The 27,760-nt window shown below is 38.9% G+C and overlaps 1 protein-coding gene across 1 annotated transcript in view; it reads left to right on the top strand.

Moving 5' to 3' along the window:
* STXBP3 (syntaxin binding protein 3) overlaps positions 1–27,279 on the top strand; it is a 74,441-nt gene extending 47,162 nt beyond the window's left edge. Inside the window, exons 10-19 of the mRNA XM_055138958.1 lie at positions 1,570–1,665; positions 1,765–1,822; positions 5,818–5,883; positions 7,356–7,436; positions 8,251–8,389; positions 9,217–9,323; positions 11,494–11,586; positions 12,985–13,070; positions 22,590–22,738; positions 24,047–27,279. Of these exons, the coding sequence (XP_054994933.1) occupies positions 1,570–1,665; positions 1,765–1,822; positions 5,818–5,883; positions 7,356–7,436; positions 8,251–8,389; positions 9,217–9,323; positions 11,494–11,586; positions 12,985–13,070; positions 22,590–22,738; positions 24,047–24,141 (970 nt within the window). The 3' untranslated portion in view covers positions 24,142–27,279. The remainder of the gene's footprint in view (positions 1–1,569; positions 1,666–1,764; positions 1,823–5,817; positions 5,884–7,355; positions 7,437–8,250; positions 8,390–9,216; positions 9,324–11,493; positions 11,587–12,984; positions 13,071–22,589; positions 22,739–24,046) is intronic.
* The last annotated feature ends 481 nt before the right edge of the window (positions 27,280–27,760 follow it).

The following is a 27,760-nucleotide window of genomic DNA, read 5'->3' as shown; positions in this document are numbered from 1 at the left end:
GTTTTTTGCTACTATAATCTCTAAATCCACATTGGCATTTTCACCGAAGCCTTACTATTCTCTTACAGACTTCTTCTATTGCAGTCTTATAATTAAGCACCATCTTTCTACCTTTGGACTTCTATAATTTGAGCCACACAGATAGATGGTTTTATATGTAGACTTTAAGTGCAGGATTTGAGGGGATGTCTGAAAATAATTATATTCACTGTATCACTGTCATCTCATTGCTCATCCATTTGTTCGAGCGGGCACCATAATGCCTCCATTGTGAGACTTGGGCTGGAGCAATAGCACAGCGGGTAGGGCATTTGCATTGCATGCGGCCAACCCAGGTTCAATTCCTCTACCCCTCTCGAAGAGCCTGGCAAGCTATCGAGAGTATCTCTCCCACACAGCAGAGCCTGGCAAGCTACCTGTGTGTATTCTATATGCCAAAAACAGTAGCAGTAACAATTATATTCAAACAGCAGAAACTTGTTTATTGTCTACAGCCCAGAACTGGAAAAACTCAGTGTTACCCTTCCTAATTTTAGTATAGGAAGTTGACAGTCCTAAAGAAGAATGAGTTTCCCGAGCTCCACAAATGAAGGTTCTCTGCTGAAATAAGAAAGCATTATATTCAGAGAAATAATCATGAGGCCTATTTTGAGTAATCTTAAGTAGAACTCATTTAATTAAATTTTTTTTGGGGGGGGTTATACCTGACAGTGTTCAGGGCTCAATCCTGGTTTTGCACTCAGGAATCACTTCTGGCATGCTCGGGGGACCATTTGAGATGCCAGAAATAAAACCTGGATCTATTGCATGCAAGGCAAGCAACCTACCCACTGTTCTCATTTTAGAGTAACCATGATTTTTGTATGTCTCCATTAGCTTCTCTCGTTTCCTTTCCCATTTTCTTTTTTGGCTTTTTGGGTCACACCCAGTGATGTGTAGGGGTTACTCCTGGCTTTGCACTCAGGAATTATTCCTGGTGGTGCTCAGGCGACCATATAGGATGCTGGGAATCAAACCCAGGTCAGCCGTGTGCAAGGCAAATGCCCTACCCACTGTGCTATCGCTCCAGCCCCTCCTTTCCCATTCTCCTCTAAGGAGATGTGGTTAAAAGGAATGAGAGTATAGAAATGTCTGATATTTTTTAATTTTATATGAATTTTGAAATACCTTTGATATTTAATAGGCTACTTTAGAATTGACATTGCTATTTAATGGATATTTGATAGTTTTATTGATGGTTATTAATCATCAAAATAGATTTAAAGCAATTGCACATAATAAGTTATTGTTAGTATATTTAATTTTCTTATTCAAGTTGACTGGAGAATACAGATTTTTATTTCATGAAATACCATTTGGCTGACCTAAAACTGTATATAAAGATGTTACACCTGAAACTAAAAATGTCTTGGCTTAGTTTCATGCTGGTATTTATTATCATCCTAAAATAGTAGATTGATTATGTGTGCTTTTCAGTTTCTAGACTGATGTCTTGGAATTGTTGTTTATCATTCACATACTTTATGGGGGTAGGAAATTCGAGGAATTTCATATGTCTCTCTGCTGTAGATATAAAACGGATGGGAAGGAGAAAGAGGCAGTCCTTGAGGAAGATGACGACCTCTGGGTCAGGATTCGCCATCGGCACATTGCTGTTGTGTTAGAGTATGTGGATTCATTTTAAATGAAGTTTTGTATCTTAAAAGATTTCTAAAAAAGAATGACGCCTTTGAAATTCAAAATGATTCTCTCAAAATTTGACAGGGAAATCCCCAAGCTTATGAAGGAAATTTCATCAACAAAGAAAGCGACAGAAGGAAAGGTGAGTCAAAGTAATGATAAAGTTTATTTTAAAGGTTATTTAAAAAATTTTTTTAGCTTTCATTTTAACATACATAAAAGTAGAGAAAATAAATACCTATGTATTTATTACATAGCTTGAAAGTTAGCAACATTCGTTTGCTTCATTGAAGTTTATTTTCAAAAGGCTAGCCAAATAGTACTTTTTCAAATCAGTACTTTTTTTTTTTGTATGTTGTAGTATAAGTATGTGTACAAATATAAAGTATATAATGGCTAAAGTTTTACTTAGGAATAAATCTGTATCACAACCTACATCAGAGTATTCCCATCATTCTAAAAGAGAATCCAGTAATTTTATCTGTAAATAAAGAAAATGTAGCTTGATCCTTTCCAATCTTTGTACATTTTAAACTACGTTTCCTGGTGATTAATACTTTCTTAGCTCTGTAAAAGTCTCTGGTATAATGGAAAATAAAACAGTTGGTAGATGATATCCTTATGTCATTGCCAACCTTAGGGAAACTTGTTCAGTATTTTATCGTTGAGTATTATGTTAATTTTAGGTTATTTCAGATATGTCCTTATCAAATTAAGAAAGTTCCCTATTATTCTTTATTTGTCAACAAGGATTTTTTAAATCAGGAAAGGATTTCAACTAATACTTTTTCATCATCTTTTGAAATTTCTTCTTTATTGTGTCACTGTTAATTATGGTAGTTTATGCTTTAAATCAGCCATGCATTCCTGGAATAAGATCCACTGGCCATAGCACATTATCCTTTTCCTGTGTCACTGGGTTCTGTATGCTAATACTTTGCTTTAGAATGTCTGCTTTCAAATGGGCAAGAAATGTTTTCTTATAATATTTCTTTTTCTTTTTGGTAATAGTTTTGTCAGGATTTCTTAATATGATTATATTGGTCTTTGAGTGAGTTGTAATGCTTTCTTTGTTTTATTCTCAAAACTGTTTATGTGCTATTATTTGAATCACTAATGTCTGAAAGAACAAAACACTAAAGAAGACTGGGCAGGAAATTTTCTTTATGGGAAAGCCTATAAATGAATTAATTGAGTTAGAACTATTCGGACTTTGAATTATTTCTATTATTAGTTTTAAGACAATGAATTGTTTCAGGTGTTTTCTAATATATCTACAACTTCAAATATTGCCTTTCTGTCAACTTGTAAAGCTGTGTCAGCTAATAAAGCCATATCAGAACTGTTTTGTTTAGTGATCACATAATGTATCTTTCCCATTCTATACTTTGAACTATCTGACTTTTTGTTTAAGGACATCTGAAAAAGTACTGGTAGTTGATTTAACATTTATTCAACATGATCATCTTTGTTCTTTAACACGTCGCCATATATACATACAGATTTCAGATAATTATTGATGTAGTTTTGTTTATGTCTACCATTTCATTTTATTTTATTGGTTTTCCCTTTTCTGCTTTGTTTTATTGCAGTGTGGTTTTTAAGGAAATTGTTTCATCCTCAATGTACTTTTTTTTTTTTCTTTTTGGGTCACACCGGAGATGCTCAGAGGTTACTCCTGACTCTGCACTCAGGAATTAGCCCTGGCGGTGCTCGGGTCAGCCGTGTGCAAGGCAAACGCCCCACCCACTGTGCTATCACTCCAGCCCCTTCAGTGTAAATTTTTTAATGTATCTTTTAGTCACTTTCACTGTCATCCTGTTGCTCATCAATTTGCTCGAGCGGGCATGATACTAATCACTATGATAGATATATTTAGAATGTGCCATTATCTTATCACAATTTACATTAAATTATACTTTGGCTATGTCTTGAATCATTCAAGAACCTTTTGCTAGTTTAATTATTTACTTCCTGTCTTACTACTGCCAGATACTGTACTTCCTAATATATTGTAAATTAAACATATTTTAAATAATACTCCATTGACTTTCTTACTATCCATGTATTATTCCAGTCTTATGTCATTTATTCCTTACTAGTCTTCAGTTTTCCATCAGGGGTAAATGAAGTCTTTCAGATTTCATATTTTTTCTGCTTATTTTTTTTGTAAGCTTTTCAAAGACATTTATTCAAGGTTAGCAGTTCTTCTTTTTCCTTTCAGCAGTCTAAAGATTTTACCTGGGTTTGCTCCATAGCATACGACACACACACACAAACACACACACGCACACAACTAAACATTTAACTAAAAAATAAAGATCTTGGTTGATTTGGGTCAGAGAAATACAGGGGTAGGGGGCTTGCCTTATTTGTGACTGACCCGGGTTTGTTCCCCAGCCTCCCATATGGTTCCAAGTCCACCAGGAGTGATTCCTGAGTGCAGAACAAAAAATTTTGAACACTGCTGGCTGTGACCCAAAACAAACAAAAATACATATTTCAGTAAATTAGGTTTTTTTTTTTAATTTTTATTAGTGAATCACCATGAGGTACAGTTACAAGCTTATGAACTTTCTTGTAAATTATTTTCTGGTTACCACAATTTCTGTTATCAGTCATGTTACTGTTACTTTCCTAAAGATAACATGCCTTTAAAAAGATCTATCTTTGGGGCCGGAGAGATAGTACAGCGGGTAGGGCGTTTGCCTTGCACGCGGCCGACCCGGGTTCGATCCCCGGCATCTCATATGGTCCCCTAAGCACCGCCAGGAGTAATTCCTGAGTGCAAAGCCAGGAGTAGCCCCTGAGCATCGCTGGGTGTGACCCGAAAAGCAAAAAAAAAAAAAAAAAAAATCTATCTTTGAATTTTTTTTAGCAATTTAACCATGATATATCTTCCCGTGATATATTTTTATTGCTATTTTGAATTTTCTCAGCTTCTTATATTACCAACCTGACAAATCTTGGCATTATTTCCTCATATCTTGATTTTCTTCCTTTTCTTCCTCCTCTACTTCTGGTATTCCAATCACCATTTTAGATCTAAGCTGGGGGATATAGTAGAGCATATGCTTTGTATGTGTGAGGCCCTGGTTTCAGTCCCTGGCACCAAACATATAAAGAAATCCTTTGACCTTATTCTACATTTCTTATATATCTGTACCTGCACCACTCCCTATGTTTCCCTCTCTGCTTTGAGTATTTTCAATTTACCTGACTTTGAGTTCTTTATTTCTAATTCTGTTTTGTGCAATCTGCTGTTAAATGCTATTAAATGTAGTCTTTTTATTTTATTTTGATTTCTGGGTCATACCCAGTGGTGCCCAGGGTCTACTCCTGGTACAGTGTCCGGGGAACCATGTAGTGCCAGGGACCAAACACATGTCAGCTAGCCCTTTAATCTTCTCCCTGGCTCTTAAATGTATTCTTTTAAAAATGGAGTCACAAATTACTTCCTCTATAGTATGCATTCCTGTGTTTTCACAAGTACATATTGTCAGAGAAAATCAAGATATAGAAGACTTCTGTCACACCCCCACAAATGTTGTGCCCCAGTGTTAACAATCTACCCTTATTTTTTATTGTCATTTGCTGTTGGGGGCCACATCCAGTTGTGCTCAGGGCTCACTTCTGGCTCTGTGCTCAGGGATCAATCCTGATGATGTTCAGAGGACCATATGCAATGCTAGGGACCAAACCTTAGCCAGCCACATGTAAGACATGTAAGACAGCTGCCCTACCTGTTGTACTATATCTCCAACCTTCTACCTAATTCTTACCATTTTGATATTTATTTTATCATGGCTAAAATGGAAAAAAACTTTTAAATTTGTTTTCATTAAAAACCTCTAAATGGGGTTAAAGTGATCATATAGCGGGTAGAGCATTTGCTTTGCATGTAGCCAACTTGGCTTCAATACCCGACATCCAATCCCCTGAGCACTTGCCAGAAGTGATTCCTGAGTGCAGAGCCAGGAGTAACCCTGAGCATCGGCAGGTGTGGCCCCCCAAAATAAAAAAAAACAAAACACTGCTATATCCATAGTTAATTAAAAACATAAGATTGCAAGATTTAAAGGTTGTTAAATAGAATAAGTTTGCGTTTTAAATGTTTGGGTTTTTTTTTTTTTTTAGACATCACTTAGTGCTCTTACCCAACTGATGAAAAAGATGCCCCATTTCCGCAAACAGATAACCAAGGTAAGCAATATTACATATGAATTGTTTTTTAGTTTATTAGTTCATGCAGTTCTGTAGTCAGGTATAGTAGTGAGTGTCATCGAACACTTGGTGGTAGTCCTTCCTTTCTCTAGGTTTGAGAAGTAACCCAAGTATCTAAACTTCTCAGTACCCTTCTATCTCTGTTATCTCAGTTTGTCCAAATCAGTGGCACTTTTTTGTCTTCACTAACAATGTATAGTATTTATTTGCCTAACAAAAAAATTCAACATTGGATTGACTGGTGTTGGTTCCTCTGCTTGGGTCTTTAAATTTAACTTTATTTTTACATTTGAATTTAAAAAGATGTTCTCTGTTCGTTCCTTCCTCACCTCTTTATGTTGCCATTGTTGTAATAGCTGGGGCTTGTACTTGCTTGGTCATGGGGCTTGTGACACTCCTGTGGGGTTGAACCTCTGGCAGTGGTGCTCCCACATTTGGCTGTGGTGCTCTCACACTTGGCTGTGGTGCTTGCACACTTGGTTGTGGTGCTTGCACACTTGGCTGTTATGCTCTCACACTTGGTTTATAATACTCACACATTTGGCTGGGGTGCTTGCACACTTGGCTGGGGTGCTCGTACACTTGGTTAGGGTGCTCGCACACTTGGTTGGGGTGCTCACGTACTTGGCTAGGGTGCTTGCACACTTGGTTATGGTGCTCACACACTTGGCTGCAGTGTTCACATACTTGGCTGCAGTGCTCACATACTTAACAATGGTGAATTAGTAGATTACAGAGCAGTTGTGTGGGCAGATAAACTTTTTTTTAAAATTTCCTATTCCTTTTGCTCTTGTCAGTCATTATTAGAATAATCTTGATGTGATTTTTAATCATACTAAATGCTAGTGAAGAGCAAATAGTATAAATTTAAACTTTTTTTTTTCTGCTGAATTATTAAGGGCTTTATTTTTTTCTGACCTCTTGTTGCTTGCAAAGTTAACAGATTTAGCTGGTTAATTCTGATTTCCCTCTCTATGAGGTTGTATCCTGTCAATGCAGATGAATCTTAACCTTTTTTCTCTATTAGATTGTATCCTATCAATGTAGATGAATCTTAACCTTTTTTCTTTTCTTGAGGTATATCCCTTACTACATGTATTATCTCTTTTCCACTTAAACTCATACATTACTTCAGTCCCATCCCAAGTGTTGAATATTACCATTTACATTGTAACTGTCACTGTCTTCCCGTTGCTCATTGATTTGCTCAAGCAGGTACTGGTAATGTCTCCATTGTGAGACTTGTTACTGTTTTTGGCATATCGAATACGCCATGGGTAGCTTGCCAGGCTTTGCCATGTGGGCGAGATACTCTCAGTAGCTTTCTGGGCTCTCTGAGAGGGGTGGATGAATCGAACCCATCCTACCCACTGTGCTATCGCTCCAGCCCACCAATTACACACACAAAAAAATTTAAATGCTTTATATAATTCATTTCTTCTGTTTTCCAGCAAGTTGTCCATCTTAACTTAGCAGAAGACTGCATGAGTAAGTTCAAGTCTAATATAGAAAAGCTCTGCAAAACTGAACAGGTATGTGTAGAATCAGAAATACCCCTATGTTCATAATACATGTCCTGAATGAACTTTGTAAGGTAAAACCTAACTCTTCTCACTACATTGCATTCACTAAAGGACAAAATCTCTCTTCGAGGGGAATTCACTCACCTAGCAGGTTTAATGCATCATTCCTCACTTATATTAATAACTTGGTGTCACAGTGTACCCCCTCCTAATCTGTGATTATGTATTATTTTGTTGAATGGAATGATTTAAGAGTTTAGAGTATTATTTCAGGGTAGCATTGTTTGAACAGCTTTATCACTGGATACAGCATTTAATTTAGCTTCATAGACAGAGCACTTAAGAGGTGCATTTAACTTATTTTCATAGTTAAAAATGTTTATGAAAATAAACTACTAAACGTATTTGTTTCATTGTTAAATAAAATACTTAATAAGTTTAAAAGTATAATAATTTTAAACATGTTAGTGCACATACAGTAACAACATTAACAATGAAATATTTTACACCTTTTCACACCAACTTTAGAATCTGGTGGTAAAATACACTGCACATTTCTACTCATGGTTGCCCCATTCCAAAAGCTAACAGTTAGCTGTGATTTGTTACCATATTAGATACGATCACAGATTTAGATCAGTTGATTATTTTCTCTGAATTATTTACTTTTAATGTTTTATATACTCAGTAGTTTACAAGTGGTGCTTTTTTAAAAAATGAAATATTGTTCCATTAAAACTAGGTAAGATTTAATAGTAGATACTCTTTAAAAGAAATGAATTTGGGCGCTGTAGCCCCCTGACAATGTTTTGTCTTCATTAAGGACTTGGCACTTGGAACTGATGCAGAAGGGCAGAAGGTGAAAGATTCTATGCGAGTTCTCCTTCCAGTCCTACTCAACAAAAATCACGATAATTATGATAAAATAAGAGCAATCCTACTTTACATCTTCAGTATTAATGGTAATGAGGGTTTTGTTTATTTTATAGGTAATATTAAAATTTCTAGCTCTCTGAGGCTTAGTATGTGCTCTGTCATCTAATAGAACACATGTTCCCATTACCACATGCAGCCTCCTCTACCTCCTCCTTGCCTACTGCCAGCACTGCTGGATGTAGCCCTCTGGCAATAGCAAGGGGGAAAATAATACACAGCAGGCTAGAGAGATAGTACAGGGATTATTACAGTGCTTGCCTTGCATGCAGCTGACCCGTTTGGTCCTCAACACCATATATGGTTCCATAAGCTTGCTAAGAATGATTCCTGAGCACAGAGCCAGAAGAAAGCTATGTATACAGCTGCATATAACCCAGAAACTAACCAAACAAAAAGACCTCTAAACTAATTTTACAGTAAGTTGTTTACTGTTGATCATAAAAGAATTGTAGCACTGTCACACTGTTGTCCCACTGTTCATTGATTTGCTAGAGCGGGCACCAGTAACATCTCCAGTGTGAGACTTGCTACTGTTTTTGGCATATCGAATATGCCATGGGGTAGCTTGCCAGGCTCTGCTGTGCAGGCCGGATACTCTTGGTACCTTGCCAGGCTTTCCTAGAGGGATGGAGGAATCGAACTTGGGTCGGCCGCATGCAAGGCAAACACCCTGCCTGCTGTGGTACAGAAAATTAATGAGATTGATTAAATACAAAGAAATGGGGAGAATACTAAAGCCTATATAGTTGGAATGTTTTGTTTTTAGTTTAAAAATTTATATAATGATATTACCTAAAACCTAGAAATGATTATTATAGTAATTATCTGACCATTCATGTTTTTACTCTCCAAGGAACTACAGAAGAAAATTTGGAGAAGTTAATCCAGAATGTAAAGATAGAAAGTGAAAGTGATATGATTCGTAACTGGAGTTATCTTGGTGTGCCCATTGTCCCTCCGGTAAGAAATACATGCTGTGTATAATTTTAGAATGCTTGTGTAGTTGTTTGCATTAAGTATATTTTCTAATTTTTTTAAATTTATGTACACAGTTTTATATTTACTGTATAGATTTGATAAGTTAATATGTAATTTTTTGTTTCAAACACTTTTCCTGTACTTATTTTATACTTGATCTTAGCCAAAAGGCTGAGAAGCGATTGTACTTATTTTATTTTATTTTTTTAATTTTTATTTTTTTATTGAATCACCATGTGGAAAATTACAATGCTTTCAGGCTTAAGTCTCAGTTATACACTGCTGAAACAACCATCCCTTCACCAGTTCCCATATCCCACCACCAAAAAAAAAAAAAAACAAACACAGTACACCTCCCATCCTGCCCCCCCACCCCCCCGCCTTGTAACTGATAAATTTCACTTTACTTTCTATTTACTTTGGTTGCATTCAATATTTCAACACAAACCTCACTATTATTGTTAGGAGTACCCCACTAGAGTCAGACCTGTTGTGAAGAGATATGAGGCCACACAGTTTTGGATTTCTGTACTTTATCAACTAAGTCCAGGGGGATTTCTTCCAGGTGTTGGATCACTGCAAGCTTGTAAACCCCATCTGTGGTTGTCATAATATGGCGGTCACCACGCTCTTCACCCCCGGCAAGGAAGAGGCGAGAGAGAGAAATACCTTTCCCCTCCTGGGCCGGCATGGGGCCAAGGCTTAGTTCTCAGTCTGGAGACATTCTGCGAGGAGCTGCCCATACCGAAAAATTTAGCTGGCATCTGGAGTCATGCCCATGCAGCTGCGGAGAGGCCGCACACATGTGCGGCCCCCAGGATCACATCTTGGCGGCAGCGATTGTACTTATTTTAAAAGGTTGTTTATGTTATGCTTGTTTTTGGTTTGGGGCCACAACTGGCAGTGCTCAGGGGTTACCCCTGGCTCTGAGCTCAAGAATCACTCTTAACATGCTCACTTGCCCATATGGGATGCTGAGATTGAACCTGGTTCGGCCATGTGCAAGGCAAGCTCCGTACCACTGTATTGTCGTTCGGGCCCTAAAAAATTTTGTCTAATTGATTGAGATGCTGAGGTTTAAATACTGTTAATGGTCTCATGCACATAATTCCAACATGACATGCTTATGTAATTTAAAATTGTAATTGAATTTATATTTTATAACTTCTATTTTTTTTTGTGCTTTTCACTTTATAATCATTTATATCAAATTTTGAAAGAACTTTACAATCTCACTCCTATCAAGTTATTTTTTTTGAATCATTGTGAGATAGACCCTCACAAAACTGCTTATGATTAGGCTTCAGTCATACAGTGTTTCAACACCCATCCATCCACCAGTGTACATTTCCTAGCACCAGTGTCCCCAGGTTCCCTCCCATCACACCACCCTCCTCCCCCAGCCTACCTCCTTCTTCTCCCTTCTTTCCTATCTTCCTTTTCTCCCTCTCTCCTTTTGGGCATTATGGTCTAAAAGGTTATTGTATATCCCTTTACCTGTTTTTAATACTCAGTTCTTTTCCAGCATGATCCTTTTCAAGATTTTTTTTTCCTTTAATGGCAATTTGAGCCATACCCAGTGATGCTCAGGGGTTACACCTGGCTCTACACTCAGGAATTATTCCTGGCAGTGCTTGGGGGAACATATGGGATGCTGGGATTAGAACCAGGGTTGGCCATGTGCAAGGCAAATGCCCTACCCTCCAGCCCCCATCACATTGTTATAGCACTTTCGCACATTTTCTGATGCTAATCTTAATTTTTTCATTGAAGCACAGAATACTGTTCAGTGAAATCATCTGGCCATACCTATTCTGGCTTTTTTTTTTTTAATTTTTTTTAAATGAATCACCGTGGGGTACAGTTAGAGACTTACAAACTTTCGTGCTTGCATTTCAGTCATGCAATGATCCAGTACTCATCCCTTCACCAGCTGCCCATTCCCCACCACCAGTGATCCTGGTATCCCTGCCACCACTCCCACCCCATCTCCCCCTATCCCTACTCTGTCTTTTGAGTAGTTATTTCAGATCACTTTTAATTTTAAGTCAAATACAAATAGTATTTGCTACAATTAAACATTTGTTAGAAAACTTTATAAGAGGACCTCATAAAATAAAAGTACTTGTTTTGTATGGTTTCTCGTAATTAGTCTCAACAAAGCAAACCATCAAGAAAGGATCGGTCTGCAGAAGAAACTTTTCAGCTCTCTCGCTGGACCCCTTTTATGAAAGATATTTTGGAGGTAATATTAAATTTTACTTATCCCCTAAGTGCCTTTCATGTCTGAGTATTGTTCATTCTATATATGTCTAAACAATTCCTGATCTATGGGTCAGGAATTTTTTGTGGTTCAGAAAGAAGACTGAATCTGCCTAGAGTCAAGAGAGGAAACTCTTAAAAATTCACACCACGACTACCTTAGTATAAATAAGAAGGGGCTGGAGCAATAGCACAGCGGGTAGGGCATTTGCCTTTCATGCAGCCGACCTGGGTTCAATTCCCAGCATCCCATATGGTCCCCCGAGCACTGCCAGGAGTAATTCCTGAGTGCGTGAGCCGGGAGTAACCCCTGTGCATCACTGGGTGTGACCCAAAAAACCAAAAATAAAAAATAAATAAGTAAAAATACACAAGCATGCTTTATGAAACATTTGCTATTGTAAATAAATACTTGTGGCTGAAATATAATTGATTTGCATGAAATTCAACAAAGTAACATTTGAGGTGGCACTTAGATTAGAAAGTGTTAGACTGTTATCTTGGGAATGTATTTTTGAGGAAAATGTAAGCTTTAGGGACTGGAGAAATAGTGTAGGAGTTAAGGCTCTTGCCTTGCCTGCAGCTGACCCAGGTTCAACCCCTGGCACCACATATGGTTCCCTGAGCAGTTGATGCCCTCAGTAGTGTTTCTTTTAGAAAATAGTATCTAGCTATAGGAAATTTAAAACTTAACTACTAAGAATTATAACTCAATAAAACAGTGGCCTTGATTCTTAAGTCATAGTATTCCAATTTTCTTTGCATTTGAACCCCAATTTCTGGTTTCCTGAGGGAACTAATTGAAAATGATTTTTCTGTTTTACTTATCTAATTTTATACATACATGCCTAGTAAAAACTAGGGAATTTAGACTTTAGGACAAGGTGTGTGACTCAGTGGTCAAATGCATACCTCGCAAGCACAAGTATATCACAAAACAAAGGTAAAGAGAGGGAAAGTTTTTTAATGGAATAAAAACTTGCCTTATCCTTGCGATTGGTCATACCCCTAGACCAGCGGTGATCGTCTTCCCTGAGAGCCTCTGGAGAGAGCACAGTGAGGCCTCTCTGGTGACATAAAGAGGTGTGTCCGGACTTGGCTGTCATGTAGAAAGCAGCAGCACTCTGATGTAAAGGGCTTGATTAAGTGTTTGGGATCCCCACACCAGTGTGGGACTGACCCACAAAATGAACAATTGAAAACAGTAGATTTTGGCTTAATAAGTAAACAGGTACATTGCTTTTTGGAGCACATAGGATTTGTAAGTTTCAATGAGAGGAATATTTATTAAATATATCTTTATGTTTCTTCATGGTAAACATAAATATAAGCTTTGAGTTTTGTGCAGGACAGAAATAGTCTTTACTCTTTCCTTCCCTAGGATGCCATTGATAATAGACTCGATTCGAAAGAATGGCCATATTGCTCCCAGTGTCCAGCAGTGTGGAATGGCTCAGGAGCTGTAAGGTAAACCTACACTTAAAATCTCAAAATTTGAGCTTGATACCACAGGGTCATCATTGAAATGGCTCCTGGGTACTCTTTTGTTAGTGATTCTCAAATCAGATAACTACTGAACAGGCAGTTTTTCTTTATAACATGTATTTAATGAGTCAGGTTAGCATTATGAAATGTAACTATTATAAAACTATTTTCATGAAAATGAGTAAAACCTCTTCATGTAGCAGAGTATATATAATCCATTTTGAGTATTTTTCATGGTGAAATATTTGAAACGTTCAGAAAATCATAGAGACTATTTTAATGCATATTCTTATAACCTCTGTTCAGCTTAATCATAAATACTATTAAAGTTTCTGATTCACTCTGATTTTATTACTTCCTCTCTTTCCTATCATGAATTTGGTGTTTATTGTTCATCTATGTGTTTTTTATATATTTGTATTCTAAGTGGGCTGAAGCGATAGCACAGCGGGTAGGGCGTTTGCCTTACACGTAGTCGACCCAGGTTCGATTCCTCCATCCACTTGGAGAGCCCAGCAAGCTACTGAGAGTATCCCACCCGCACAGCAGAGCATGGCAAGCTACCCGTGGCGTATTCAGTATGCCAAAAACAGTCACAAGTCTCACAATGGAGACATTACTTGTGCCTACTCAAGCAAATTGATGAACAACGTGATGACAGTGCTATAATGACAGTGCTACAGTATTCTAAGCATTGCATAATACTTTGTTTTACGGGATTTTCTCTTAGTCCTCTAGCAGTTTAATTTTGATACATCTAGGTATAATTCTCTGTTTATTGTACTTAGGATTTTCTGAGTTTCATGAATTTATAAGTTAATACTTTTGCCACATACTCAGTTTTTATCCCTGCCCTCTTTTTGAAACACTCATATATTGGAAGGTTTGACAGTCTCATGGACCTCTAAACTGTTTACTTTTTCTTCATCTTTTTCTCTCTGTTCATCAAATGTGATAGTGTCCATTGGTCCATCCTTCTTGTCTCATTCTTCTGACATCTTCAACTGCTTTTGAGCCCATCCAGTAAATGTTTCATTTATTAAACTTTATCATTAAAATTTTTTTAATGCTCTCATGGACTTGGAGAAAAGAGAGAAATTGCTTAGCCACTGTGCAGCCCCAGAGCTTAATCGTGGGTTTCAAGCCCGGGCAAAAAAGCAGCCTGCTCCATCCCTGATGTCTCCCCCACCGCCGGAGCCCTGATTTATATCAACTTTGCACACCTGCTCCTGATGATGAAAGGTGGAACTTCTCGGACAACTTCTGCCTAATTTGACTTCGGACGTGCCAGCGATAGATGCCGATTTAGTGAAGGACTGAAGCTCTGATTAATATGCCTGCCCTAAGTTTACCTCTCCGAGTGCATTTTTATCTTCTATTGGAAAATCAGAGGCATTCTCAAGCTGCGACAAAAGTGCTCTTCTGAAAGCTGATGAGAGTCCCCATATCGAAGAACGGGGCTGGATGCAGCCGAGATGGAGCCCAGGATGTGGCAGGGATACACAGTGCCTCTCTGTGTTTTTTTAGCTGCTATTTTGGCCACAGAGAATCCTTTCTTAGACTTTAGGCTACCCACAGTAAATCTTGTACTGCTAAAATAAAAAGTCGGATTCTGCTCTTAAAAAAAAATTTTTTTTTTTAATGCTATAGAACAGGGCTAATTTGACTTTTTCCACTTGCAGTCCTTGTGTTGCCCAAGAAATTCATCTGTGACCCCAGATATATAGGACATATGAAATCAGTATACAAATCAAATATCTGCTGATAATGATAAAGAAATTTAAGGCAAATGTTTAAAAAGTTACATGACCCCATGTGGGGCCATGACCCACAATTTAAGAAACTAAGCTAAAGAATATCACTTTTATTTTAGTTTCATTCTCTCTTGAGATTTCTTAAGGTTAATTTTACTGTTAGCTTGTTTTCTTTAATTCTTCATTAATATTTGTAATAGGTGTTTTGATGTCTATTAAATATAATATCTCTGTCCACTCAGAATTAATGTCTATTGTAGGTTTTGCGCATCTGATTTTTTTCACTGAAAATTCACTGTATCACTGTCATCCCATTGTTCGTCAATTTCCTCGAGCGGGCACCAGTAACGTCTCTATTACACTCAGCTCTGAGATTTTGGCAGCCTCTCCTTACTCGTCTTTTCCAACAATTGGAAGCTCTTTCAGGGTCAGGGGAATGAGATCTATTGTTACTGTTTTTGGCATATCGAATACGCCACTGGTAGCTTGCCAGGCTCTGCTGTGCGGGTGGGATACTCTCAGTAGCTTGCTGATCTCTCCGAGAGGTATGTATATATCTTTTACTGTATTTGGGACATGAATACACCATGGTGAGCTTGCAAGGCTCTCCCATGCCTGCAGTAGACTCTTGTTAGCTTGTCAGGTTCTCCAAGAGGGAGAACAAGGCTATTAGATGTCGCAAGACTGCAAAGCTTCTGGGAGCTTGGTTTTATAGCCTCTGGATGTTGGCCGTTGGTGGGATTACAGGGCACAGGGGGCAGTTTGTGGGTGTGGCTGCCAAGCTGATGGAAAATGAGGGGTCTGGCTGGGGAAGGCCCAGTCCCAATCTGAGCAGGCCTGGAGATCTCAGCCCCAGGTCCTGCACACCTGGGTTCCTCTGCCAGTCCCTGGGTGAGGCTGGTCCGAACGTGGAGAGTGGCCTTGAGCATGGCTGTGGCTGGATTCCGGAGGTCTTCAGCTGTCAAGTCTCTGCTTGGGGCGGGGAGGGAAAGGCAACCCGTCCCCTCCGAAGGGCCCTGGTAAAGACAGCCAGGCTCGGGGGCCAAGAGAAAATTAAAATTGAATATTAAACCTTTAAAATAGTTGAGGTGAGTCCCAGCCGGGGCCGGTGCTCGGCTCCGGCCGATTTTCGGCCCGGGTGCCCATGCCTCTGCACAGCCGGTGGATGTGGAACAAGCGGGAACCAGAGACAGCTTTAGGATTTGGGGTTCCAGCAAGTGCTTGCAACCATGTATGGAGACTGTGAACTAAGCTTTTGCTACATGCTGTTCCAGGAAGGGAAATGATTCATTTTCCAACTTAAATCTCCGCAGACTTACTATAATACAGAAATTGTAAACCGTGCGGCCGCTACTGCGGCCGCGCGACATTTTATCTCTTCATTCTCAAGAGTGGAAAACTTATTATCAAATATTTCCTTGTTAATAGAGCTGTATTCTTAGGGGATAAATTCCAACAAAAATAGTGAGTCTGTTTTGAAACTCTAACAACAATAGTGAGTTGTGTGTTGAAATCTGGAATGTAATCAAGGTAAAGAGAAATGGAAGTGAAATTATCACTCACGCACGGGGGGGGGGGTTGGGGGGTGAGGGGTGGGATGTATACTGTTTATTTTGTTTTTGTTTTTGTTTTTGTTTTGTTTTTGTTTTTATTGGTGGTGGAATATGGGCACTGGTGAAGGGATGGGTGTTTGAGCATTGTGTAACTGAGATATAAGCCTGAGAACTTTGTAACTATCCACTTGGTGATTCAATAAAATAGATTAAAAAATAAAATAAAATAAAATAGTTGAGGTGCTTACCTTACATGCACTTACCCATTGCAAACCCCTCCACTATATTGGAAATCACCCCCTGAGCATTTCCAAGAGTGATCCCTGAGCACAGCTAGATGTGGTCCAAGGTTGCTACCTCCCACCCCGTTGCCGTCACCAAAAAGAAGAAAGAAAAGTGAACCTTGAGTATTGGATCAATTCTAATTTTTTTCTTTTAATGTTTGCATTAAACTGTTAGGTCATTTTCTTTACAGTGTATAGCCACTGATGCCAGGTTTGTGTTTGTTATTTTTTGTTTTTATGGTGCTGGGGATCAACCCCAGAGCCCCATACATGCAAGGTAATCCTCTATGCTGTCCTGGTCTCCAATGTCATTGTTGAGGTTTGTCATTTTAACTTTCTTTTAACTCCTAGTGATTGCCTCTGTGTCTGTTTGATTTATACATCAGCTAATTATCTGGATATCTCCAGCCTGTAAAGCTTCCATCCTCTACTCATCAAACTGATTATGGGTTAAGAAATGCATGTCTGGGGCCAAAGCAATAGTACAGCAGGTTGGGTCAGTCCCCGGCATCCCATATTGTTCCCCAAGCAATGGCAAGGAGTAATTTCTGAGTGCAGAGCTAGGAATAACGCCTGAGCATCACTGGGTGTAACCATCCCCCCCCCCAAAAAAAAAAAATAGAAATGCATTCCAGGACCAAAGAAAGAACTCTGCGGGGTGAGGCATGTGGCCAACTGCATTTTGATCCCTGAGACTGCACGGTCAATGTTAGGGTAGGTCCTACGGACCCCTGTTACCACCAGGGTGGCCTTCATTGTCCCCAGCACAGTAGGCTTGAATGCCACAATGTCCTCAGCCTTACCATTGAATTTCTGTCCCAGTTGACTTAAGAATCACCAGGACTGGACCCTAAGCCCCTGAGCACTGCTTCGGCCTCTATTATTTTAGTACCCTGTGGGCACTGAAATAAAAAAAAGTATTTGGAAGAATAATTTGCCATTTGTGAACTAGCAAAGTTGCAGGATTTTGCACTCCCTGTGATAATACCTTTAGTCAGTCTCTCACCTCTGGCTGTAACAGCCAACTTCAAGTCAGTATAACTGTAGTTTTTACCAGATGAGTTGGGATAAAGGTTGGGGGTGGCTGCAGGCCCAACCTAGGTCACATAGTCCCTGCCACCATTCTTGTCGTAAATGGTGGCTTATATCCAGGAGTAAGTGCTTCTCATAGTCTTCCAATAGTCAGTTTCCAATAAATAATTTTATGCTTGTTTTTCTGACCTCCCATGAACTCTTAACAGCATCCACCATGCCCAGAAGTCTCCTTCACAACTGTTTTTAAACTTGACAAAGGGATTCCAGTTTTAAATGATTAAATGTGTGCTCCTGTCACTTGCTTTTTGTGTGTGTGTCCATCAACATTACAATTATGAAGTCCGTCTCAGATTGATGTATATATGAATTTTCACTGCTTAGTGACATGTAACTTGTATGAGTATCATTGTTTATTTGTGTTTTCCACATGATGGAATTTTAGACTTTTAAAATGAGCTCCATTTTAAACATTCTTAAGAATATTCTTGTATTTTATGTATAGATGAGTGTTTCTCTTAATTAGGCTTCCCTTAATCTAAGGACTTTGCATTAGTTTTAGTTTATCTCATTCCTTTTCACCTGTTTTGGATACTGTATACCCTGTTTGTGGTTTTCTGGCACTGTTCGAGTACGCTTCTTTGACTTCAAGTCTGAATTAATGAGTTAGTATCTACCTCACTCTTGAACACTACAAGAATCTTAGAATAACTTGATTCAGACCAGATGCTTAGGTGCTTTCTTAGTAATTTCATTTTCGTCTTTTGTCTTGTTACTTTCAAATTAATCATCATCTTTACTTTTTTATTTTTTAGTTAATATTTTAACCAGTAATATTGTTCAGCACTTCTTGCATTCTCTTTTAGGGCTTCATTCCCTTCATGTGTGAAATACATTTGTCAGAAGTTTCTTTAGTGTGGCCTTTGGTGGTAGTTTTTGTGGCTTTTGTCTGTCTTCACTTTGTCCTTGATCTTGCATGATAACATTGACTTTTAGGCTCATGCAGCTGCTTGTGGTCTTAGTCTCCATGGTTTGTATTTCCATTTCTTGGTTTCAATTTTAATTACTGAGAAGGTATGTGTTCTGGGAGGGAGTGTGTTTCTGTCAGTTTTTGTAATATCTCTGTAATTTGCCTGCCTTCTTTGAAATTCTATATATGTTATGTCTATTTTTATATCTTTCCTTGGTTTTTTATTATGTTTCCTGAATCTGAGGTTTTATATTTTTCAGATATTGCCAGTTTTACAGTCTTGGTTTTGTTGAAATGTCTTATTAAATTTTCATGCCTGTAATCCCTGGTTTAACATGTCTTTTATTTTTGTGATGCATTCTAGAAATTTTTCTTTACATTTAGTTTTCAATTCTTTAGTTCTCAAACTTGTGTTCAGTCTGCTGAATAAGCAAGCCGTCTTGAATTTCTATGTTCTCTGACTTTATTTTTCCATTTTAAAGACATTTGTTTTTCACATTTGCTTGGATTTATTTTTTGTTATTTGTATTTTATTGTGCTTTCTGACCTATCATTTCAAACTTTAATTTTAATTTTATTGTCTTAGTCTAATCATTCTGTTATCTTCATTCTTTGGGATCTAATCCTAATCAAATTCTTGTTTTGTTTTGAGTCTACTCCCCACACAGTGCTCAAGCATTATTCCTTTTTTTGTTTTGTTTTTCAACCACAGCTGATGATGCTCAGAGGTTACTCTTGGCTCTTCACTCAGGAATCATTCCTGATGGTGCTCAGGGAACCATATGGGATGCTGGGGATCGAACCCAGGTTGATAGCATGGAAGACAAGCACCTTACCTGCTATACTACTGCTCCGATTCCCTCGAGCATTATTCCTGGCAGTGCTCAGGGCTTGCTCCTGGCTCTGTGCATAGGGATCACTCCTGGCAGGCTTGGGGAACTATATGTGGTGCTAGGGATTGAGCCTGGTTTGGCCATGTGTGAGGCAAGAGCTCTACCATCTGTGCTATTCATCTAGCCCCAAACAAAGTAATTACTAAAATGTACCAAGGTATGGAATCTGCACCAGAAAAGTACTCATACCCAATAGTTCTTACTTAATTCACTTCACCACTCACATATCTTTAGATCTAGATTTATACTTTCTACAAGCCACATAAGGTCATTTCTAAAAAATCAGTTCCTTGGACATACTCACCACTACAAATCATGTATCTGTATAGCGTTTCATGGCTGTCACGTGCAGATGTAGACCATTTCCGTATCCGCAAGAAAGTTCTCTGGAGTACTGCTTTAGCTCAGTACTGCCTAGCCTTCTCCAGCAATCGTGTCCTTCCTTCCCATGGTCCCCTCACTGTCCTAATTGTTTGTCCCCCTGTATCGTGCAGTGCTCCCCTCCATTTATGGGATTGTTACCTGTGCTCTTTGGAATGTTCTGAGGGCCCAGGGGGGTGGAAGTGAAGGGTCAGTGCCCCAGTCAGAGTGTGGCTCTCCATCATAGGGAGTCACTTTTGTTTGTTTCCATTTGTAACCATTCGTAAAAATACATGTTGGGTTTTTTGTTGTTGTTGTTGTTTTGGTTTTTTTTTGCTTTCCAGGTCAAACCCAGCGATGCACAGGGGTTACTCCTGGCTCTGCACTCAGGAATTACCCCTGGCGGTGCTGGGGGACCATATGGGATGCTGGGAATTGAACCCGGGTCGGCTGCATGCAAGGCAAATGCCCTACCCGCTGTGCTATCACTCCAGCCCCAAAATACATGTTTTTATTTGAAGTTTTTATTAAAATCATGTACTAAAATACATGAATCTATAAATTGCTATTATGTATACTATATAAAAGTCATATTGAATTAAAAGCAAAATGAGTGGAAACCTAAGTTTAACTTTTTTAAACAGCTTATTGAAATACAATTAAGTTATGGAAAACAGTATATATTTTTTATTTATTAATTTAGAATCACCATGAGATACAGTTACAAAGCTACTCATGGTCAGGTTTCAGTCGTACAGTGTTCCAACACCTGCTAGTCCTAAAGTAGTGTCACACGGTCAACCTAAAGTCAACCTGAAGCAAACTATAAGCAGTGTTCCCGCATCCATTCCTCCACCAGTGTACATTGCCCACCACCAGTGTCCCCAGCAGTTTCCCTCCTGCCACCCTCCCCACAGCCTCAGGCACTTTTCTTCTCTCTCTCTCTCTCTCTCTCTCTCTCTCTCTCTCTCTCTCTCTCTCTCTCTCTCTCTCTCTCTCCCCCCTCCCCCCTCCCTCCCTCCCTCCCTCTCACGCACATGCCCACGTGTTCTCTCTCGCTCTCTTGCTCTCTCTTGCTTTCTCGCTTTCTCGCTCTCTCTCTCCCTCTATCTCTCTCTGCCCTTTGGGGCATTATGATTTGCAATACAGGTACTGAGAGGTTATCATGTTTGTGCCTTGACATGTTTCAGCCCACAGTTCTTATCCAGAGTGATTATTTCCAGCTATCTTTGTCATGCTAATCCCTTCTCTATCCCAATTGCCTTCTCCCCCAGCATTTGAGGTAGGTTTCTAACCTCGGACCAGTCCTCATGGCCCTGGTTTCTACTGTCCTTGAGTCCAGTCATCTATGTCTGTCCCTCTCCTTCTGACTCATTTCACTCATGATATTCCCCATGTCCATCCATTTATAAGCAAATTTAACAAGAATATATTTAAAAGCCAGTACTTGATTCTGATAGCACAGCAGGTAGGGCATTTGCCTTGCATGTGGCCGACCCGGGTTCAATTCCTCCATCCCTCCTGGAGAGCCCAGCAAGCTACGGAGAGTATCCCGCCCGCACGGCAGAGTCTGGCATGCTACCTGTGAGGTATTCAATATGCCAAAAACAGTCACAACAAGTCTCACAATGGAGACGTTACTGGTGCCCACTCAAGCAAATCGATGAACAATGGGACAGTGCTACAGTGCTTGACTCCTATACCCTGTGAAATGATCATCATAAGCTAGTAGCTCTACAGTTTGCCATTTTTTCTTCTTTGTGTGTATGGTAAAACTTAAGCATAATCCTCCCAGCAAATTTCAGGTACAGAAACCACTTTTATCATAGTCACTGTGCTGTATTAGCCCTCTGAAGTCATTGATCATGAATAATTGAATCTGTGCCCATTGGCAACCACATCCCTTTTCTCCTCCCTGTGATCCTGGCATCCAGCATTGTATTTTCTGATTGCTTAAAGCTATTTTACATTACACATTCATAAGATCATGCAGTGTTTATCTTTTAGCACTCATATTATTTTCCTTAGCTTAATGTCTTCCAGGTTTATACATGTTCCAAATGGCAGAATTTCCTTCCATTTTAAAGGCCGAATTAACACTCCATGATATAAACAAACCACATTTTCTCAGTCTATTTCCCCATTGATGATAGATTAGCTTGTTTCCTGCCTTAATTCCAGTGAGCATGGGAGTACAGATGTGTTTTACTCTTCTGCCACCTCTGCACCTCACTGAGTCTCATCAGGGGGCATGCCCATACCAGATCCAGTCTGGGTGTCCCTCTGCTCCAAGTCCTCAACCCTGTTTGAGTGTCACTTGCCCCATCTTTTTTTTTTTTTTCATTTCAAGAAGTCACATGTCTTTTGGGTATATTTTTTTATGTAAAGTACATAAGAGGCTATTAACTCTAGTGTATAGGCCAAATACTGAGTAAATATTAAATAATTTATTCAAACTTAAAGTTCAAAATTAAAGAAATGGGACTCCCTGTCTAATGCTCAAGTTTTGCTACAGTTAAGTCATTTCCTTAAAATTAATTGATTCCAGATTTGAATTTGCTTGAATTAAGTTTTTTTAAGGGGAAATAATGTCTTTGAGTGCTTTGAACATTTGAACATGTTTGTGATATGTGTGTTACTAATTTTCTTTTTTAGTGCTCGCCAGAAACCCAGAGCTAATTATTTAGAGGATCGAAAAAATGGGTCAAAGCTGATTATTTTTGTAATTGGAGGAATTACATACTCTGAAATGCGTTGTGCATATGAAGTTTCTCAGGCACATAAATCCTGTGAAGTTATTATTGGTAAGGTATTTTTCCTGTGTTTTTTTTCTTTAAAACACCCTCAATGCAAATATATGTAAAACTTTGTTATGACTAAATTTTAGTTTTGATTTGGGGGCCACACCTGGGCAGGTTTCAGGGCTCAGTCCTAGCTCTGTTAGGGGTGGTGCTCAATGGAGCCAGGGATTGAACCTGATCTGCTGCATATATGTAAAACATAATCTTGTATTTTTCACTTAGGATTGCATTTTTTTGATACAAAAAGCTTTTTAAAATAGTGTTATTTAAATATGTTGTAACTTTTTGAAGAATTAACAGAAATACTTTGAATTTTTTGGTGGATGTCAACCTGACGTTGGCAAGATCTGTATGGAAAGCTTGAGAGACTGTGGAGATTAAAACCTCCACTAGAATCCCTGGTACCACATAAGGCCCTCTGAACATAGGGATCACTCCTGAGCACAGAGCCAGGAGTGTGGAGTGTGGGGAAAAAAAAAAAACAACAAAAACAAATCCTACACTCCCCTCACTCCCCTGTCCAAAAAAAAGGAAAAGAGAAGAGATTTGTGTGAAATTTAGTTTTAAGAATTTTCATTACTGGAGAGCTAGTATAGTTAGTAAGACACCTGCCTTGCAATGAGCTGACCTAGGTTTAATCCCCGACACCACATATGATCCACTGAACTCCACCAGGAGTGATTCCAGCGTGCAGAGCCAGGAGTCCTGAGCACAGGGTATGTGAAAATTTTCATTAAATCCTACATTTTATATCCTCTGGCCCATGGAAGTACAGCATTTGTACACAAAGCTTCAATCCACAGCACTGCTTAATAATAGCTCTCTGTGATTGAACAGCTGTTGCTGTTCATTTGTGAAGATAGAGTAGTCCCAGTTTTGTCTTTAATGTATCTGTAGTACAAAAGAAAGCACTAGAAATGGTCAGTGTTTCTGGAAGTGAAGGGAAAGTTTGAGGGGCTGGAGGTACAGTACAGCAGTATGGCATTTGCCTTGCGTATAGCTGACCCTGGGTTTTTTGATTCTAGCACCCCATATGGTCCCCCCCCAACCCCCTCCCCCCGCACCCCTCCCCCCGGCACATCATGAGTGGTCCTTGAGCTCACAGGCAGACATAAAACCTGAGCGCAGCCAGGTATGGCCCAAAAGTCCAAAAATAAGAAAGGGAAAGTTTGAAATACTAGTATAGGCAGATTTCAGTAAAAAATTTGTTAGATTGGTTACTACACTTAACATATTTGAAGGACTGGGTAAAATATTTAGCTTAAAGAAGTTTAATTGATAGTGTCTGAAATGTTATTTTTCCCCTTCCAGGTTCTACGCACATTTTAACACCCAGAAAACTGTTGGATGATATTAAGATGCTGAATAAGCCCAAGGATAAAGTCTCCTTTATTAAGGATGAATAACATACTCTTTTAGTTTGAGATTCTTATTAATATGGCTTACTAAACGATAAAGTCAATATGACTGTCTTGTAATTTAAGCAGTGTAAATATTTTATGGAATAATGGCTTTTCAGATATATTTCTTATGGGCTGTTTATTACTACAATATCACTAGATTTTTCAATTTAATAATTTAAATGTTATTGCTGCTTTGTAGATGATGTAAAATGTTAAAATATTTTCTTAAAGGAAATTTTTTCACCTTTGGAGCAAAATACAGAGTTGTAGGTAATTTTTTACAGTCACCTATATACATACTAATTACTTGTTGGAAACTTACCTACTCTTTGCTGAAATAGTTTTTGGATTGGAGGAGGTGGGAAAGAATGGCTTTTAATGAAAAAGTTATTAAAGTAAAAGCTATAAATGTGAATGAATATAGAATGATTTTCTATGTGAAGTTTTTCTTTCATCTAAAACACATTTCCTTTGTGTGTAAAATAATTCAAACATTCATGGAAATAGAATTATTTCACAGAGCTAGATCAAAGTATCTTACCTAGGACCAAAGAGATAGTATAGGAGTTAAGGTGTATGTCTTGCATGTGGAAAATCCCTGTTTAGTCCCTGGCACTGCATGGTCCCCTGAGCATTGCTAGGAGTGACCCCTAAGCACCAAGCTGGTAATAGCCTCCCAGCACTGCCGAGTAGGCCTCTAACTCCCCTCTCCCGAAGTATCTTTTCTAAACATTTACATTGAGACACAGTTTTATATCATTTTAAACCATGTGTGCGCCAGAGCGATAATACAGCAGGTAGGATGTTTGCCTTGCACATGGCTGACCCGGGTTCAATCCCTGGTATCCCATGTGGTTCCCCCAAGCACCGCCAGGAGTATTTACCTGAATGCAGAGACAGAAGTAACCCCTGAGCATCGCTGGGTGTGAACCAAAAAGCAAAATTAAAATAAAAACCATGTGTGTTTATTAAAAAACAAAAAAAATCATGAACATTCTAACAACATAAATATTAGAAAATTACTTGAAGAGGGGAATGAAAGTGATGTTGGGAAGTTTAAAGGTTCTAAGCAGAATTGTGGAGATAATAATACACCTGCACTCAGAGAGATAATACATGGGTTAAGGTATTTGTCTTATACACAGCCAACTCCAGCTCAGTCCTGGCACCTCATATGATCTCCCAACACCTGCCAGGAGTGATCCCTGATGCACAGTCAGAAACCTAAACACCACCGGGGATAACTCCCAACCTCCTTCCACAGAAAAAGTGCCATTAATCTTTCCATTGATGCCTTTCTGCTGATGCCTGTTGATTTTTTTAAAAATGTAATATTTGGAGACTGGGGCATGTAACTCATCAGTAGAGCACTTGTATTGCATGTGGTCTGATGTGACTCTAGGTCTGATCCCTGGTGTCATAAAAACAAATGAAACAAGAAATATGATGTAATGTTTGTCCACGGTGGATAGCATGAGGATATGTTTACATATATGTGTGTGTGTGAGCCCTAATTTTCTTGTGTTTTTATTTCTAGTGCTGTATTACTTGGCGCCTTTGAAAACTTACAATATGAATTTCTAGCAATGTTATAACTCATCAGTATTTATACACTTAAAATACTATTATTTAAAATGTGTCTGTTGATCCAGTACCTTCTATATCCAAGTTAGAAATTCACCTGTTGTGGGTCTGGAGAGATAGCTAAGGAGTAACCTCTGAGCATTGCCAGCTGTGACTACAAAACAAAAAGAAAAGAAATTTACCCATTGTTTTTTCTAGAACACTATGATAGGTTCGTTTTGTTTTTAATGGTTCACTTTGTTTTGTTTTGTCCATCTGTGTTTGATTTTAGTGTGAAAGGTGTGGCAGTAATTGTCCTTAGCACTTGTGTCCCCTGCCACTTCCATTTCATACCACAGGGGATTAAAGGCTACAAGGGAAGCTTTGCAAGCTCAAAGTAGGGTGTTTGAGCAGTTTAGTTTCTGCCAGTAGTTTGCATTTGGTCAAGTCACCTGTGGTGGCTATGTCACTGGACAGGTTAGCTCCAGCAGACAGTAGTTGTAGCAACCAGACTCCATTTGTCTGTTGCCTCCTTCCCTTAGTGCCTGTTCCTCCTTCAGAGAGCAGCGTTCATCAGCCTTCCACACCTGAGTGTCGGCACCTGTCCTGCTTGTGGGTGTGGGCCAGCCGATAAGCCAGGGTGCTGGGCCTGTGGTCTGCAGTCTTTCCACACCTGCAGGCCTGCACAAGTTTCTGGACAGGTGGCCAAAAATCACAGCCTTGATCACATAAGCCAGTTCCTCCCCTTCAGATTTTTCTGTAATTGTAAAGGTTTAGTTCTCTATATTAAATCCCATTCTGCTAAAATATCTAGAGGAGGATTTTGTGTTCTCATACAGTAGTTAATAGGATCAGTTCAATTTTTTTCTAAACAGCCATGTACTGTATCAGAATTTAGTGGGTAATCCCTATTCCCAATTAATCTGAAATGCTACCTTTAGACTTAATTCACTTTATTATTTTGGTCTGTTTCTGGGTTCTGTTTTACTGACCTGGAGTACATGTTTTTTCCCTTTCTAATTTGTAGTATGCTTTAGTATGTGATGGACGTAAATTCTGCCCACGCTTTAATGTTTTTCAGGAGTTTTCAGACAATTCTGTTTTTCTAAATGAACCTCACTGTCATTTTTGTTGGTTATTTTTGCGGGGAGAAGAGGGAGGCACGCCCAACAATGTTCAGGGGTTACTCCTGGCTCTGCACTCAGGTGCTCCGGGACCATGTGTGTTGCCGGGGATCAAACCTGGGTCTGCCACATACAAGGCGAACACCATACCTGCTTACCAGCCCCATTTTTGTTGACTGTTTGAAAAATGTTATTTTGGTGTTTTCATTTGGTTTGCAATAAATTTATAGATTTACATTAGGAAAATTTGATATATTTATAATATTGAAACAATATTCAACAATTTAGAGCCTTTTTATTACCTAACTATAATGCTGCATATTATTATATGTCTCATGGTTCTATCTGGGTTGGGTATTCTATTCAGATTTTTATGTATACAAAAACTGTCTGATATATTCATAACTTTTTTTACTTAATAATAAAATAATATGCAAGTGTTTACTCATTACTTTATGTGGATCAAGCTAATCTTATTTGCTCCACTACAGACAGGTTCATTATCATTTCCATTTTATTTTTTTTTAATCTTATTTTCCCTCTTCCCTTCTCTTCTGCGTGTTGGTACAATGACATGGGGTCACTCAGATGCTTGATGGTGGTGCTCACATACTTGGTTGAGGTGCTCACCAAGTGACCTACATCAGCCTGCAGTGCTTACAGCCTCAGTCTCACCAAAGGGCACATGATTTTCTCACTGCAGTGCTTGCACACTTCCTTGCCCAGGGGTCACACTCCTTGATTTGTACTTTTGCACATTCTGGGTTACTCACACAGGTGTTTGGCTGCAGTATCTGGGTCACACACTGGGTGTTGGGGGAAGGGGGTGACTCACTGACAACAGTGACCTGATGGAATAGCACCAAGGCCCACACAAAAAGTATAATCACCTCTGTCACATACAGCACAGAACATCATTTCTTCTTCATGGTGGA

This window comes from Sorex araneus, chromosome 5 (genome assembly GCF_027595985.1).
Source record: "Sorex araneus isolate mSorAra2 chromosome 5, mSorAra2.pri, whole genome shotgun sequence".
Lineage (NCBI taxonomy): Eukaryota > Metazoa > Chordata > Mammalia > Eulipotyphla > Soricidae > Sorex > Sorex araneus.
Note: the sequence above shows the minus strand (reverse complement) of the source record. Positions and strands in the feature narration are given on the sequence as shown.